This window comes from Vidua macroura, chromosome 6 (assembly GCF_024509145.1).
Source record: "Vidua macroura isolate BioBank_ID:100142 chromosome 6, ASM2450914v1, whole genome shotgun sequence".
NCBI lineage: Eukaryota > Metazoa > Chordata > Aves > Passeriformes > Viduidae > Vidua > Vidua macroura.
In genome coordinates, this window is record NC_071576.1 from 38,915,793 (window position 1) to 38,932,880 (window position 17,088).

The 17,088-nt window shown below is 39.7% G+C and overlaps 1 protein-coding gene across 1 annotated transcript in view; it reads right to left on the minus strand.

Annotated features, from left to right (window-relative positions):
- AMBRA1 (autophagy and beclin 1 regulator 1) overlaps positions 1 to 17,088 on the minus strand; it is a 126,275-nt gene that overhangs the window by 70,783 nt on the left and 38,404 nt on the right. Inside the window, exons 10-11 of the mRNA XM_053980360.1 lie at positions 5,764 to 5,844; positions 5,112 to 5,212 (exon numbers count right to left, since the gene is read on the minus strand). Of these exons, the coding sequence (XP_053836335.1) occupies positions 5,112 to 5,212; positions 5,764 to 5,844 (182 nt within the window). The remainder of the gene's footprint in view (positions 1 to 5,111; positions 5,213 to 5,763; positions 5,845 to 17,088) is intronic.

The window sequence follows — 17,088 nt, forward strand, 5'->3', positions numbered from 1 at the left end:
TACCACATGCTCAATCACATCCTTCCTGTCCCAGAAGGATGACATTATCCATCTTAGCCAACTTTCACCACGATGAAACTTCATACACTCTAAGAATTGCATGTTAGCAGTTGCTGGCTGAAGAATAGAAATTCACCAGAAGACACTTGACATTGAATTCTCCCAGGAAGTAAAGCTCTAAAGAACAGCATAGCTTATGGGATTTTGGGAAAACAACAGCCAAACTTCACACTTTGAAATTCTAGACTCCCATTAAAGGGATCAACTGATTCTTAGCTTCATCAAGAGCCTCAGCCCCACCCGAGTGTACCAAGGCTACAGACAGCTTGCTTTGGCAACTCCAGCAGAGATATCCAAAGCTGAACCATTATTGCCCAGGCAAGCTATACCCTGAATAGGTGTGGGATATGGAAAAATCTGTAATCAAGCTCATTCTTTGACTACATGTAAGTGCTCAGTCTCTGGTCTGAATTTATTACCCTGAGATAGCAATGAAATCACTCAGGAACTGTAAACGTAGAATTTGTATCACTCAGACCTTAAGCCCTGTGGAATCTGTATGTCTCCACAAGGTGGAAGATTCAGAGCAGCTGCGTTGGGTTGTGTTTAAGCAGATAAAGTCTGGTGGCAAAGCCAGAACAGATAAACATGACCTATGACCACACAAGGAAAAATATTTTGTTTGTTGAGATACACATAACTGAATAGAAGCCTATTAAAACAAAGTGAGGCAAGACAGAAGCATTTCACAAAGCTAGGTAACTCCACCATTAACTTTCATCTGCATGTTGCCTAACGAGTAACAGAAACGCCAACAAAATGGTACTTGTGTCAACTTTTAAAGCCTTCTGCAAGGTTCCTTGGGAAACACTGATTCTCTTCTTCCCCTAAGCTTCCACTGAATTGAAACTAAAGCCTTCTTTGTTTCACTATACTATTAGCATGTCTCTGTCCATCCCAAATCAGTCAATTACTATAAAGCCTGAGGCAAAAGTTCACAGAGGGGAACAAGAGGTCACAAGCACTTCAGAGGCAATGATGCAGATCTTTTCTTTTAAATGTATCTACTGATTTAAAAAAAATATATTAAAATGGACATCCTCGTTCTGTGCTACCAGATGCCAAAAAATATCTATAACTTGGCCATCGCAACTTAACAATGTCTTGCTTCCCAATGCAACTTAGGACAAAGAGAAATTTATTTAAAAAAAACAAACAAAAAGACCAAACCAAAAGCAACAAATAAATGAACCAAAGAAACAAACAAACAACAAACCCAAACAAAACAGTGGGCAGAAATATTCAGCTTACTGAAACATTTCAAAAAAGCGGTAAGAGGTAGTAAACATAATACTGAGCTGTGTGTTTCTTTGACATATTAACGCTGCTGAGCTTTGCAGCTGTACTAACTCCCACTAGAAAAGGTGTAATCTCATCCCACAGAACATCTTTTTGGTATCTCTTGGGAAGTGTAGAAGGGAAAAAGAAATTCAAAATAAGAAGGAAAAAGAAAACCAAACCAAAAATCAAGCCCCCACTCTGTTGGCCCACAAATGGCAGAGAACCCAAGAGACTTTAAGACTGAAATGGCCCCAAGATGCAGTATTCCACCTACATTGCCACATGCAATCAATCAGCCATATGAAGTGTGAAACCAGAATATATTTACTGCTTTCATCACCACTTTAGCAACCAACCACTTCAACTAGCTTTCACTGTATGGATGTTTCCTTGGAGACCACAACTCCATCACTTAGGGCAGTTCACCAAGGAGAGAGGAGTGCAGAGAGCGGCTTGCAGCCCACACTACCAAAAGCCTTAATAGAGCTGCCAAATGAACTCTTAGGTTTCTTGATGAGTCTTGAAATACAGGGGAATATGGAAGACTGAAAAATATGCTAGTGTTATACCAGTATTTTAAAAGGTTGAAATAGGATAAGACTGTCAGTCTTGTCAACCTGACATTGATTCCAGACAAAATAATGAAAAGGCTGATATAAGACTCAGTTAATAAAGGATTAAAGGAGGACAGTGTAATTACTGCCAATCAACATAGACTTTACAGAAAAATATATCTTGTCAAACTACCAACACTTCTTGGTGTGATTACAAGTTTCAATGCTAAAGGTAACAATGTTGATGTAATGTATTTTCACATGGTGTTTTACTTGGTGCCAGAAAGCACAGTGATGCAGCATTCTGTATCAGCTGAGAGATCTGAACTGCACCAGAAGATAATGAGGCAGGCAGGTGCTACTGGGGCAAGTTGCTGTTCCAGTGCTCCATGCAAATTAGGCTGCTGGCAAAGAGATGTCCCTGTCTGTCATGTTGACTGGTATCTCTTCATTCTCCCCCTGGGCTCCCACCTACTCTACCCATCTGCTGCCACCTTTCCCATGTTTTGCCTGGAAGTGCCTTGGCACAAGGGTGGCCACCAGTCCCCTGACTAGTACAAAGGGCTCTGATTTGACCTAAGCTCTGCCTGGCATGTTAGTCATTCTGCCCAACCCACTGCGTCGCTGTACCAGTCCATCTGTAGAGATAACCTGTAACTTTTAGGGGTTCATTGAACTTGACTCTAAGGACTTAATCTCAAGGCAGTCCTCCCTAGCGTGCAGCAATTGTCTGTCTAACACTTGTGTGAGAATGACACTTAACAGAAAGCTGTTCACGTAAAGTAGAGAGCTGAAAGTAAACGGACAGAACCTGACAGCAAGAGCTCTGACATTAAGAAATTTAGTCAGCACACCACAGTAATTCACACACTAAGATCTCCATCTGCTCCTTTGTTTTCCTCTCAGCATATAGCAGTAAATGGGGCAGTGGACAGAAGCAGAAGTACAATTGGATGTATTTTCCTGAACAGCAGCTCTCAGTCTTACTTGATCACAGAAATCTACTGTCAGTTTTTAGAAAACTGTCAGGTTAGCACTACAGGGTTTTTTGATATCTCTTCTCAAGTGCTGTAGAGCTTACATAAGAATACATTTGGCATTTTTTGCATTTAAACATAATTCAAAAGTGACAGTTTGGATACATGGTAGAATAAAGTAATTCAAAGCATTTGAGCTTAGATTAGCCTTTGTTAATGGGAAAATAAGACAACTGATTTTTTTCCTCAGCCAAGCCTGTCAGCCTCATGCATAACTACCAGGCCAGGGTTAAAGTACTTCTGAGTTTGAATAGAGGTTTTCCACCATGATACTGAAGAAAGAGCTACCACAAGCCTTGGCACAGGCTAAATATAAAGGAAAGTATACTATCAGCACTGTAACTTTCAATGGCTCTGAAATACAATACTAAACATGACAATGCTGCTGACCAACATAACAAGTATAAGAAATTCTCTGGTTATTCCACAATTGCAATCTCATCTCCTAGTTCTTGCCTGTCATGCCTCCACCTAATATTTGCACTTCCAACTCTCCTTTTTCCTGCAACATATAACAAGTTTTTAGCATGGATGTAAAAAAACATTTTGAAAGCTGAAAGCTTGGTTAACGTAAACCAAATATTAACACAACACAAGCAGTTACTGCATTGGAAGAATTAATTTTATATTTAAGTTAATAAAAGCCTTTACTGTGGAGTCCCAGCCATTCCAGTGTGAGGTTCCACAACACTGCCAGAGTGAACAAACCTTGCCTTACAAAGGCTCAGCACAACAACACACAGAAAAGACTGATCTTGTTTTTTGAAACTTCCATGATTACTGTTTCTGTCTTTGTTATTCTTGGCATACATGCAAGTAAAAGTAAGCATGCGTGGTTTGGGGCTCAAATTCCCCAAAAGGTGTAGATGAAAAAGCCAGGCTATTTCCCAGCCACAATGGAACAGGCAAACTGCAAGGAGGCCTGGAGGATGGATGAAGGCAGGTGTCTCCAGCAAAGCTTGGCGACACAAGAGTTCTGCAGTGTTGCCTGGCAGCAAGTAATTCTCTGCCAGTGTGCTGCTTCCCCGTGCCAACAGCCAAAGCCCACACAGGCAGCAAGCACAGGCAAGTACATGCATCAGCTAATGCTACAGGTTAGCTCCACTGTTTCCTAAGGGATACAAGCAGAGGTCCTTCGGATGAGACTTTGGCTGAGTTCTTACAACTCAACAGCACTAGGAACCACTCAGCCCAAAATGTCCAGGGAGACAGAAGTCTGGAAGATGATGGAAATCTATTATCAAAGACAAGACTACTGCCATATTAAACCACCACTGCAAAACTGGCACCAGTTGTACCCCAAAATGATTGGGAAAACTCCAATAAAAACAGGTTAGATAAATCCTGTCAAAAATGGCTTAGGCATAGTTGATTGTGCCTTAGGATAAGGTAAAGAGTCATGTAGCCTCTTGAGAAACCTTTCAGCACTCCTTTCAGTTCTGGTCCTGTGATTACCTAAAGGAGGAGGAAAACCACATCCCAACCTACCTGTCCATACATCATCTCTTGTTCTACCCCAAGCTCCAAAATTACTCCTCCACACTGGGGTTAATTACAGAGCAACTCAGACCCAGCCAAAAAAGACTCACCCTCAAGATATGTGTCATCTATAACCATCTCATTCATGAACTGCCAGACTGCCATACTCCTCCTCCTCCTCTTTCCCCCACCTCCCTTTCCACCTCCGCTTGCCCTCTAAGGCTCCCAAATGCCTGTGTGGTGGCAGCTGAGTTTTTTAATATGCACTTATTAAGATCCTAATTGAATCCCACATTGCCTTGTGTGCATCTTCCTAGCCGGAACATGAACAAGGCACCCTATAATTCAATTAGAAGGACCTGCAGCAAGCTGATCATTAGTCTGTCAGGTTGTTTAAAAAAAAAACATCTAGGAATAGGAAAAGAAGTTAAATAAAGGGAGAATTGTTAACACCCGTTCCCAATTCATGCAGACACTTCCACACATATACCTGAAGTGTGGAATCTGCAATGCTCAAGCACTTGAATGACAGCTTACTACAGCAATCCAACAGTCCTTTCTCTTGCTTCAGACAACTTAAACAGAATCTCAAAAGTTGGAATTAATTTTCTTCATCAATGCTTTCAATGCTTCTCTGCTCAGATTCACGAGAAAACACCACTAATATACATGACTACTGCAAACAAGGAAATCTCATTACCTGCCAAGACCCTGTTGACAGAGGAATGGGTGGCCAAGCCAGGCTGTCCTCGTTCATGGAAAATCCCAGCATAAGGCAAGTACTCTGGCAGCAAGAAGCGTCTGCAAAACAAAGAGAGTAAAACATGGAGAAAGCCATTCTGTGTACTACAGCTCTAAAGAGCCACTGCAATTACTTTGAGAAAATATGACTACATTCCAGCAGACTACAGTCGAGGGAAGGCTGGAATCCTCTGCTTAGCCAACCGCTTCCCTGCTTCAAACAGAAAGTAAGTTACAGATTAGATCCTCCTCTGATCAACGTGGCTGCAAAGATCAGCACTAAACAAATCCTCTACCTCCCACAACAGTTTCCTAATCTCAAACCAGCACATTGTGTTGAGAATCTCTGATCAGATTCTTTTCTCTTCCTATTCTGCCTTCACACTGTGACCTCAACCTGTAAGTAAAAAGCACTAAGACCATGCTATCTTTCAAACATCACAGGATGTGAGGCTCATACTAACACGCCATCCTGGGAGTCCCAGAAACTGCAAACCAAGGATAAAGAAGCCCTGTGCAAGAAAAGGAATCCACCTGAAAGAACCAGAGAGCTGTGCTGCTGGTACCTCCAGGATTTCCACACCTTTTGCTCTTACACACAGATGCCTTACCTCGGGACAAAGCGCCCCAGCGACGGTGCAGACATGCGGGCATTCCGGGGAGCTCGGTGCCTGGATCGGTCTCCGTTGTCCCTTCAGCAAAAGAAAGAAAATTACTGAACATTAAAAATACTATGTAATAAAAGTATTTTCCAAGAAAACAAAACACCAGTGACATCACCTTGTCAACCTGAGTATGCTACAGAGATTCAACGGTTCTTAAGCTTCGAATGTTCCAAATTCACACAAGTAACTGTACCAAATCCTCTGCCAGTTTTATATAAGGGTAACCTAAAAGTCCACTTTCTTCCCTGTTTGACAATGTCTCAGAAGAACAAAACCACAGAGAGTCAATGAATCAATGTCAGCACCTGAGCAAATGAAAGAGAAACATCAGAATTTTGACCAGGAAAGCAAAAGGCAAGCTCACCTCAGTCCTCAAAATTCCCTTTTGTTAGTCAAAGAGATCTATTAAAGTTCACATTTTCATTCCCAGAAGTGCAGGCAAAAGAGCATAATCTGCAGACTATTCTTTTGTGTTCTTTTCCTGAAGGTCCAGTTTAAGTGCCATCAGATCTTAAAACTATCTCACTTTTCATAAGCTCTTCCAGTTAAATCAGAAATGTTAGGTGGCATCAGACAAAACTGCATCTCCTTAAAAACATCTCATTCTGTTTCACAATAAACGTCTGGGCCTTGAGGACAAAGGGGAAAGGGTCTAGCATCCACTGTCCCACAGCAGACACAAGAAGGCACTTCCCCAGGAGGGCAGTGCAACACTGAATAGGCATTCACGGAGAGGCTGCAGAGCTGCTATCCGTGTAAGTCTCAAGATAGGAGCTAGACAAACTCACGGGCGGCCCAGTCTGATTTTGGTAATGACAGCTGTACAACAAGCAGGAGATCAAACTGGAGGACCTTCCCCGTCACACAAAATTCCTGATATTGCATTCTTCGGCCACAAGGGGACCTGTAATTATATAGCACTAAAACTGCAAGGAAAATAATAAGACTCCATTAGCGACTCTGGAGTTCTGAAAGAGACCTTAACAGCGCCGCCTTCTCTGTTCAGAAATTTACTCTCTGTATGACCTTGCACAAGTAACAAGTCTGCTCTCCATGGATTCCAAATCCCCATCTGTAATTGCAGCCCTGTCTCCTTCCCAAGCAGTTGTGGGGAGAATATTACTTGCAGAGCCTTGAAATCACTAGGAAACTAAATATTCCTTATGCAATGCACTAGCAGCACATTTCAAAGCCACTCCAGTAAGCTGCGCATTTTATAATTTTTTTTTCTTTTTTAAAGTCAGTGAGCAAGAAACGTGGGCTGAGAAGAAAGTCTATTACGTGGCTGTTTCCCACACACTTGAGGAACCCAGGAACACAAAAGCAGAGGTTCTTCTGCAAAGCTCGTTAGCGTTTCAAGCTATTTCACCAAAACCAAATCTAAATCCAAGCTCAAAGCTTCCATTTCTCCTCCCACTGCAGATGCAGCATTTGCAGTTCACAGCCAAAGCCGCACCTCACCCTCAAGATTTTGTGTAACCAGCAGGGTTCCTGAGATCAGAAATGTAAAAGCTACTGCTGTTCTTTTATCACAGGCCTCCAGCCTATTAAGATGCAGATCAATAACAGAGGGAATCCTGCAAACTTGAGTGCTGACATATCAACTTTTGTTGCTAAAGAGAAAAGACCAAAGGAAAAAGAAACGTCATGTTCCAGATCTTGCCACACACAGTAAGAGCTAGCAGAAGGCAAGAAATACTTTTTAAAAACCTCTATGTAGCACCTTTTGAAACAACACTGATATGCAACCCTGGGAGAAAAGCAACAAAACCATTTTCAGGGTTTGCATTTGCTTTAGACATCTACTAGAATTGGTACTTTTGAAATGGACAAATATCAGCAAGAGGAACAACAGCAGGACTACACTCTACAGAACTCTCCAGTTGAAGAGAATCTCAGCAGCAGGTTTCAAAAGGAATGAGGAATTAGCTCCAGCAAACAAAAGGAGATAAAAGGGCAAAGTCTACAGACTAAATCAAGAGACCCAGAGGAACTAATTGTTCAAGTTTTTTTCAATTGCAACTAGCCACGGGTCTTAGCATCCACAAAAACATTTTCTAACCAAAGCGACTTTCTGATGTGAGAAGTCCATCCTGTACTTCTCTATTTATTTACTGTGCACAAAATCTCCTGACGATATGGGAAAATAACTAAAAGGGAAAAATATAGACTAAGCTTTTTTTTTCAGTTTTCACCATGACAGAGACAGCCTCTACTAATTCAAAACACAGACATGTATTTTTAACATCCCTTAAGAAAAAAAAAAAAAAAAAAAAAAACACAAAAAAAAAAAAAAAAAAAACAAAAAAAAAAAAAAAAAAAAAAAAAAAAACAAACCAAAAAACCCACATCCCAATGGCCATCTGTCCTCTAACTCAAGATTGTAGGAAGTAAGAAATGGTGGCTATCCTTCAAGAATGATAGAATTCCTATTTACTGTAAGTAGAAGCATAAGATACACTCCCCTGGGGTAAAGAAGAATATTACTAAACATTACTCTGAATTACTAATTTATAGAATCATTTATATGTAAACTCCCATGCTCAATTACTAATTTATAGAATCATTTATATGTAAACTCCCATGCTCAACAACTACATGCAAGAGTGTCTAGTCTAGTGTTGCAAAGCTAGAATTGCTGATATTACCCTGGTGCCAGCTGAAGATTATTTCTGCACCCTCTAAAAAGGAAAATAAAGAACGCCCTACATATCAGTGAAAATGGGTGGCACTTTGTGTTATTTCTGTACCACATACAGCCTGCTGACAGAGGGAGGAGAGCAGATGTTAGCATTCTGCAGTGCCAGCGTGAAGCACTCCAGCAAGAAATGAGAAGTTTCTAAGGCTCCCTAAAGTACTGACAAAGATCTAATGTTCTACTTTCTGTTTAGTGTCAACTACCTACAGATTCATTAGCTAATGATTCACAGTGGATAGTTTAATTAACATTACCTGCAGAAGTGGAAAGCAAATATCTCAGTGTGTGTGTGTCTACATAAAAAAGCCTCTGCTATAAAGCAACTCAATAACCTTGCTAAAATAAATTAAATAAACCACAGCAAGGTGACAAGGGAAACGTAATACTCTAATTATTAACAGACTAATTTGTCTCAGCAGGAAAACTGCAAGAACCAACAAATGGTCAAAATAACTTCTAAGGTCTGGCTCAAAATTCAGGTTATTCATCATTTGTTCAGATACCATAGTGGGACAAATCAAAACAGTGATGTTGAGAATAAGAGTTGGTAGGGGAGAAGTAATATTAACACCAACCTACAGTGGAGCATGAAAAGAAAGCAATTCCCAAACATTCAGGAGAATTATGGACATTTAATAGGGCATAAGAAGGATGCAAGTTTATCCTAAATTGGATAAGACAGTCAAATCCCCTTGGATTTTTCTTCTGTTGTATTGTTTGCTTGTTGAGAGAAAAATTGACCAATGTAAATTTAATGGACCAGCAATACCAGCTCTGAAAACAGTCAGAGAGATGCAAAATTTTGCATCCTAAAGTTTGGAGAAAAAGGCATTCTTTTTCATCTGGTAACTTGGCTACAGCACTAATAACAGTGGACACAGAAGACAGTAAGGACAAAAAAAGTGCCATGTTCTGCGCTTCTGTCTTGGCAAGAATTCACTTTAATATTTAGAGATTGTTGTATCAGGAAGTGAAATTAAACACACAGCATGGGATTTCTAATGCAATCTGTTGGTCTAACTGTTCCCATTGTAGTCAATATTAAAACCCCCACTGACTACACTGCCAATAGAATTAGGTCAACAATGACCATTTTGAAAAGCCATTTAATTATCAAAGCCAGCACCAATAAGCTATGTAAGTTCAGAAGAATCAAATTGTATCACATCAAGCCAATTGTTTCATATTTTCAGCATTTTATCACGTTTCGTGTAATCCAATTTAAAATGCTAAATCAATTTGTATTGCAGAGGTTAGACACTCACGTACAATAGAAATGCTAAATAATTGTTTGAGTGACATCTACTACTTTCCTTTAAGGTTGACACTGGAAGTTGCACCATCTTCATGCAGCAGAAAAAAACCAATGTTTGAAGCACTGAGAAAATGTGAACTATCTGTACTGACTTGCTGTAATTTTTTTTGTTAATTGCAGTGGGTTACTTCAGAGGAGATAGGACAGAGAGCAGGAGCAGCCCAAAGGTCCTATCAAGAGCTAGGAGGAGGTTACCAGACACTGCAAACTCATTTCGCTTTAGTGGTTGGTCAGGTCTCACTGCAAGTCCTCTAAAGAGGGATCCTGGAAGATGTCATATTAAACTGGCCATACTAGAGCAGAAGCAGATCCTGAAATCTTGCAACTCACCTCACAGGATTCACTACTGATTTGGATGAAAACAGATGATACATACCTTTAGAGGAGCGTACTCTTCTAGAGTTACATAATACTCCAAGACAAAGTGTGCACTGCGTTTTACAAATCGTAGGGAAGTAAGAAAAGAGATGATGAAGGGAACATCACTTTTGCTGGTGGTTCTAAGAACATGATTACTTTCCAGCAGCATCCTGATGGGTAAGTAACATACAGTGTTGGGAACACTATGACAGAAAGTTAGCTACTAGCTCCACCACTGAGAGGAGCAGCAAATACCAGATATTAACACTTTAGTTTTTAATCTGTCTGATCCTGCAAGATCCTGAGCATCTATCAGAAATCAATTTAGAAAAAAATGGGAGCACTTCTAGTAAAAAAGCCTCTCAAAATAGAGAGGTGAACACAAAACATATAAAACATTGTCATTCTGAATATTTTAGTGAGTGACAGGCATCCTGAAAGACAAAAGGAAAAGCCACACTGCAAGCTGGTTGTAATTCTGTATACAGGCATAGTATTTAAAATAATATCTCCTGGATCAGTTAGACTAGTGTCTTGTTTGAAAATAAAGGTTCCATACAGTATGTGCTACTTTACTCACAATCCTCAAGACTTGGAGAAGTTACAAACTCAAACCAGGAAAAGGGGATCACCCTACTTCTGGCTCTGAGGACAAGTGTATCTCACCTAAACCAGGATTATGTTAAAGATGAAACATTAAAGACAACTAACTTATCTAAGAAGAAAGTTATTTCCACAAGTAGATACAAAGGAGGAAGTCAAGAGCATAGGTTCTATCAAAAAGGGCACAAATATTAACATTCACAGATTAAAATGAGTACTGTATAGTTCTTTTGAAGTGTATCTAAAAGAACATACATAATCTGGTAAAAATAAAAGTTATACATTTATAAAGCCATCTTTGAAGGATATGATCATTACTTAAGAAGTACTTAAGGCAGAACTAAGAGAAACAACAAGAAACAAGAAAAAAAAGCATTTGTTGCACAAAAAGACTTTCCTGGCATTAAACGTATGACTGTGGAGCAAAGTCTGAAGTGTAAGACGGGAAGCCAAAACCAAGTGAAGAATAAAAATAGTAGACAAATTACAAAGAGTGATGGTGGCCAGCTGGAGAGACAGGAACTAGGCTAGATTTTTAACACAGTAATTGATAAAGGAGTTAGACAAGTCACTCAAGCCTTTCCATCATTCTGCATTCTTCTGAAGGCTGAAATGCCAATCTCACTAGGAGCTTTTTGAAAGGACCACCAGAGAAAATGTGTATCTATCAACTAAAACTTCCTATAAAATAGCAGACTGCTGAGTTACTAATGGCTTTGCTGACCAAAGAGAAACAAACCCCCCAGCCTTGATTACCTCTCAGAGGACTGTTCAGGGGAAAATGTATTTACAAGATTAAAAATGGCACTTCAGAAGATCAAGTGTTTCAGAAAAGCATCACATATGAGAGGTCAAGAGAAATAGCAGTACTTGCCTGTAAAATGCCAAGGATTAACTGCTTCAGAGAAAGACTGATTTGGAACTAGAATGAAGCACTCACTCTTTTCTAGGCACATGATCCATGTTATTTCTAATGATCTAGTTATTTCTATTTTAATCACCTTACTGTGTGGTGGGCTCACAAATTGATGATGCTGTTTCAGAATAAGTCTGATACACTTCATAGCTACAGTGAATCATTAGAAAGCACAAACATCAGCAGCCAAAGCTAGAGAGGCATCAACTTTTGTCTCTTTTTAAAAAACATACTGCACTGTTATGCTTGCAAAGGAAACAGAATTGAAACCATAACTTCACAAGCAACGCTGATCTGTTAGACCTATGGGCTTCAAGAATGCAGACCACCTGCTTTGCATGACCACCAACAAACCAGTAACAGCTTGCTTCCTAATTACTCTCATTAACAGCAGACTTCACCTACTAGGTGACCTAGTTTGACTTCTGAGTTGCACAGACACAAAATAAAAGCAAAAGGAAAGCAATGGATCGAGTTTAGATTCGGCACAAAAACTCAGAAGTACCATCTTGACATCAAAACTGTTTCTACAGACTCAGGCAACCAACAGTATGGGGTATGACAGGAGCTTTTCTGGCAACTGCCACCATTCTAAAGGCACCACCCTGATATGAAGACACTTGCCTTGCTGGAATGTGACTTAATGGTAAAGCAAGATCATGCTGGAGAGGTTAGCAAAATCCTGCAGTACTGCTGCAAGGAAACAGTTATTGCCTGGTCACTGCATCCATGCAGCATTACTAGACATTATGACCAAGATATGGGTAATACAGAAGACTGTCACAAAAGATAAAATATTAAAAGAATAGGGAAATGAAGCTGCAGGCTACTATGAGTAGATCACAAGGCAAGCTAACACTCTAACTAATCCTTGAGAAAATTAAGTTCAAAGAGTAGGTTCAGTATCACTCCCATTCATCCAGCACCTGTAACCTTCTGAGCCTGAAACTGTGTTTAAGATGATGAATATAGTTAACATAAGTTGCTTTGTATCTGGAAGCGACATCCCAGTGGTAACTGCTTCAGAAACTCTGGCAGAGAAGAAAAAAACCCAGAAAGTGACCACCAATTTACACATATTTTCATCTGCTTTGAAAGCCACTTTTGTAAAGGTCCATCTTCATCAAAAACAATGATGCAGTGCCATATGAGGCAAGAAACAAAGGCAGATAAAAAAACCACAAAAACAGATAAAGGAGCTCTGGGAAGAAAGAAACAAATAGCAATCCTGCTTTATGTGAACTCAAATAGCAAATTGCTAGCAAGAACATTATTTGTAGATGCTCAAGAAAGACAGATAACAAACTCTCCCATCTAAGATTTCCAGGAAAAAAGGCTACATTTTCTGCAGTATACTGACCTGTCATGGACCCTAAAAATCCATTTCCATCAGCACTTGAATGACACAAAGAGCTTATTAAGATTCTCACATCTCTTATATGTCTTTTGTTAACTTCAGATATAAACATCAGGGTGGCAAGGAGAAAAATGAAAAACCCCACCCTAATTGCTTTTAGAAATCTTGTCGTTTGGGTATGATACCACTACCTCTACAACAAAAGGCTACCACTGATCAAGTCATCTCTCTTATCCACCTTCACTATGTCCTATGAGAGCTTAACAATGGCATCCCATTAACCTACAAACCCCCAACAGAGTAAACCTTTTTCTTTATCTCTGGGATTCCTCATGCTTCTCTGTCCACAATGACAGAGCTTGTCTCAGCCTTCTGGAGCTGTAGATCAAAAGCTCTATACTTATTTAAAGTATCATAAAAAAGCTTTAATCATTCCAATCTCTCCTTTCTCCTGCCAAGAAAACCTGGCTACTATTTGAAGAAGTTTCTTTTGCAGAAATTGAAGGTTGTCAGATAGGAAAAACAAACACTCTGGAATTAATGAGTGCACAGTGGACAGCTGTAAAGGAGGGCAGTAAAGACCAAGACTTTACAAAAAGAGCCCAACTTCTACCCATGTGCTCTTAGTAGTTGGTGTAATAAGGGAAGTCAGATGGTGCACACTGGATGGACTGCACTGCTGCAGGTTAGTACTCCCATTGCACTGTGTCTCTAGCAAACAGTCAGACTAAAAAGGCAGAGACTGGATTTAAACACACACATGGATTCCCGTCACAAGGGTAAGGAAGAAGTTATTTCAGTAACTGGCAATCTCCAACCTCTCCCTTCATTCAAACTTTCCAAAATCTTTCTGTCTCAGCCATCAAGCAAACCACATGCTTATTCTCACTATGACACAAATCCCTGCTCAAAACTCACTTCTACCATTCCACTTGAGGAGCAACACAGAGAACAGAATCCAAAACCAAACCTACTACCCAAATACACACTACTGAGTAACCACATTGTCACAGCCGTTGTCTTCCCTTTTCTGTCCCAGTGCTTAATGTTAGTTCAGACACGATTGCATCCAGATGGTTACTATTTAATATTGTCAAGTATTGTGCCCCAGTCAAGGTTCCTAAAGAAGCTAACAACAAAATATACTTTAAATTAAAACTTTCCAAAAGAAGAGTGATTGCCTGGGTATCCCATACAAATGTCTAATCAGGTATGCACTTTTCTTCTTAATACAAAAGTTAAACCAGAATGCCACCTTGAAGTGGAACACTAACTATGACACAAACCAGACTCCCAAACCAAACATTTCACCTATAAAAGAGGCCAAAAAGAATCTACCACACTATTCTCCAAAATGAATGAAAATTACATACAAGACACCGGATGTAAGACTTGCAGCTTGAATACAGTGGCAGTTGGCTGGCAGGTTGTGATCTTAGAACCTTTCAAGACAAGAGGCTGTTGGAAGAATTTAGATTTGGCAGTTCTTGCCAAGACAGTGTCAATAAAGCAACCAAAAACAGCAGGAGGCAAGTATGATGGATACTCATGTATCTTATGCACTTATGAGGAGACCCTTGCAAGATGCCCATCTGAGAAACCACAACTCTTGGTCCAGAACATGCCTTAAAACAAAAGGATTTAAAAGTGACAAATAACGCCAAATAACATCACTCTGAATCTTGCAAGCTTTCCCTAAGTGATTAATCATCTTTGCAAAGCAAGAGCCTGCTTCCAACAAAACTAGAAGGTCCATTAGGGTCTCACTAAAACACTGCCTACAGTTCTCATACTTTCTGTCTGGATGCTTGTGGTGTCTCAAAAGAAATTAAACAGATGAAGCACTAAAACAAGACTTCAGGCCTGCCCATCTTGTTACAGAGATACAATAAAACCTTCCTAGCCTGTGACAATGGCACAACTGAGTGGATCCATGCCAGCACAAACCCTCCTACAGGAAAGGAAAAAGGATAAAACAGAACAGGGAAAAGCTGGAGACATGAAAATAGTGTCATCTCCAAGCTCCTTCTCATCTATATTCTGTCAGGCAGCCCACTCTTGAAAGTAGACAGAGGAGTCAGCCAGAGTCACACCTTTAGCCTTAGCTTGAAAGTCTTTTTTGAACTGTAGTGAAGGGTTTGACTCAGGCTTTCAGAGCTGGTGCGCTGTCCTATATATCTGCTTTTCAGTCTGACAGATGAAACAAACCTGTATTTCTGTTTTTGTTCCCATAGTTACTGCAGACATAGGGACAAGGGACATAGGGACATAGATGGCCAAAATTCACCTCCAGAAACACCTTCACATTCTTATTATGGTGACAAACTGAGAATTACAAATGAAATCAATTAGATTGCACTATCTAAGGAGTCCTAGAAGCATCACCTACAGTCTTCAACATCAGAGAGCTGTTCTAGACTAAAGGAAGTCTATAGAAGAGACCAAATCAAAATTCTTGAAAAAGTCAAAATAGTTTAGCTTTAAAAATCTCAATTTACTATATGATACAACATGAGATACTCAAATAAGAACTTGAAATTAGAAAGTCCAACATGTATAATTTGTCTATAAAGAATCTATTTTTACCAGTTATGCTGGAAGACTAAAGTGATGTCATTCTTCATTCAGAGATTCTTATTCCACAACTCAGGAAGTCTTTTCATTTTAGCTTAGGATTCTACTAAAGCTAACCTTAAAACCCACTCATATCAATCTATCTGGTAATAACCTAATATTACAATCTTTATATATATATATTACAAACTGTATTAAATGCTTTTATGTAGACATGACTAAGTTTACAGTTGACAGTTGCATTCAATCAGCAGTAAGATGACAACAGTGACAAGTTAAACACAGGGAGCACATGTAGAAAGAGAACATCTTATTAGACTGAAAAACACAGGTATAGTGTGCCTCCCTCCTCCTCTACTGTCCATAAAAGCTGGTGTAAAAGAAGGATATTACTAACACCTACAAAAACACTACTTCAGATTCTGATTCCAACACTACTTCTATTGTTACCACAAACTAAATGCATTTATGAATGAATTCACCCTTGACTGAGACACAGGAGAGGCTTTAACTTAAATTTAGAGGCCACAAGCACACAAACAGTGCCTAGGCCAAGTTTTTCATGCCTCTTACTGGGCCACTAGGTAAAGAAACTGAAAAAAAGACAAAATGAATTTTGAGGAGAAAAAAACCTCTGAATCCCACAAAATATGAAAGCAGAGTAGGGCTTGTTAGCCAGGTATCCAGCATAAGCATAGGGTTCACTTCTTGCCCAGTGCTCTATGCACAGTAAAAACTATTGGTATTTAATGTCCCTTACATCCTTCTCTTTATCTCTGGGAAACAAAAAGAGATTATTTATCAAGTATATTAGCCAGATTAGAAAGAAAAAGTACCAAGGCAATTTTCTGGCTTTTACGGGAAAAAAAGTTCCCTATATTTCTGGAGAAAAGCATGAGCTGCAGCCAGCTAGACACAACAGCAACACCCTTCCCTATATCAAATCTGGAGACACAGGGAAGTCAGAGCATCTAAACCACAGCAAGAAAAATCATCCATGAAGCAATACATGACTGAAAAGGTGAACAAGCAAGGAAGGAGGGATAGAGGAGCCAAAAGGAGAAGCAAGAACTCTTAAGACATTTAATTGTGAAGTCTCAGCAGAAGAAATCAAATGAGTCACGAGAAATTCCAGCTCTAAGGACCCCCACACAGCAGTACTCTCTAATCAGCCAAGAGAAATAATGAAGCAGAGAAGTAAAAAGACAGCAGGTCTTGAATGCACAGACCAGAACTGGATATGAAATATTCAACCAACAAATTCACTGCACTTTAAGGAATAAACACTTCTTTTTGCTCAGTATGAAATGAAAGACAACCTTAGTATGGCTGATTGAATTGCTTCCCTGACTGGGTGCTCTTACTGTGTGAACATTATCTGCAGGGGAACACACTTCTCTACAGGCATTTGCCTGGCTCTGTGAACAAAGCACATACCATCTTTTACT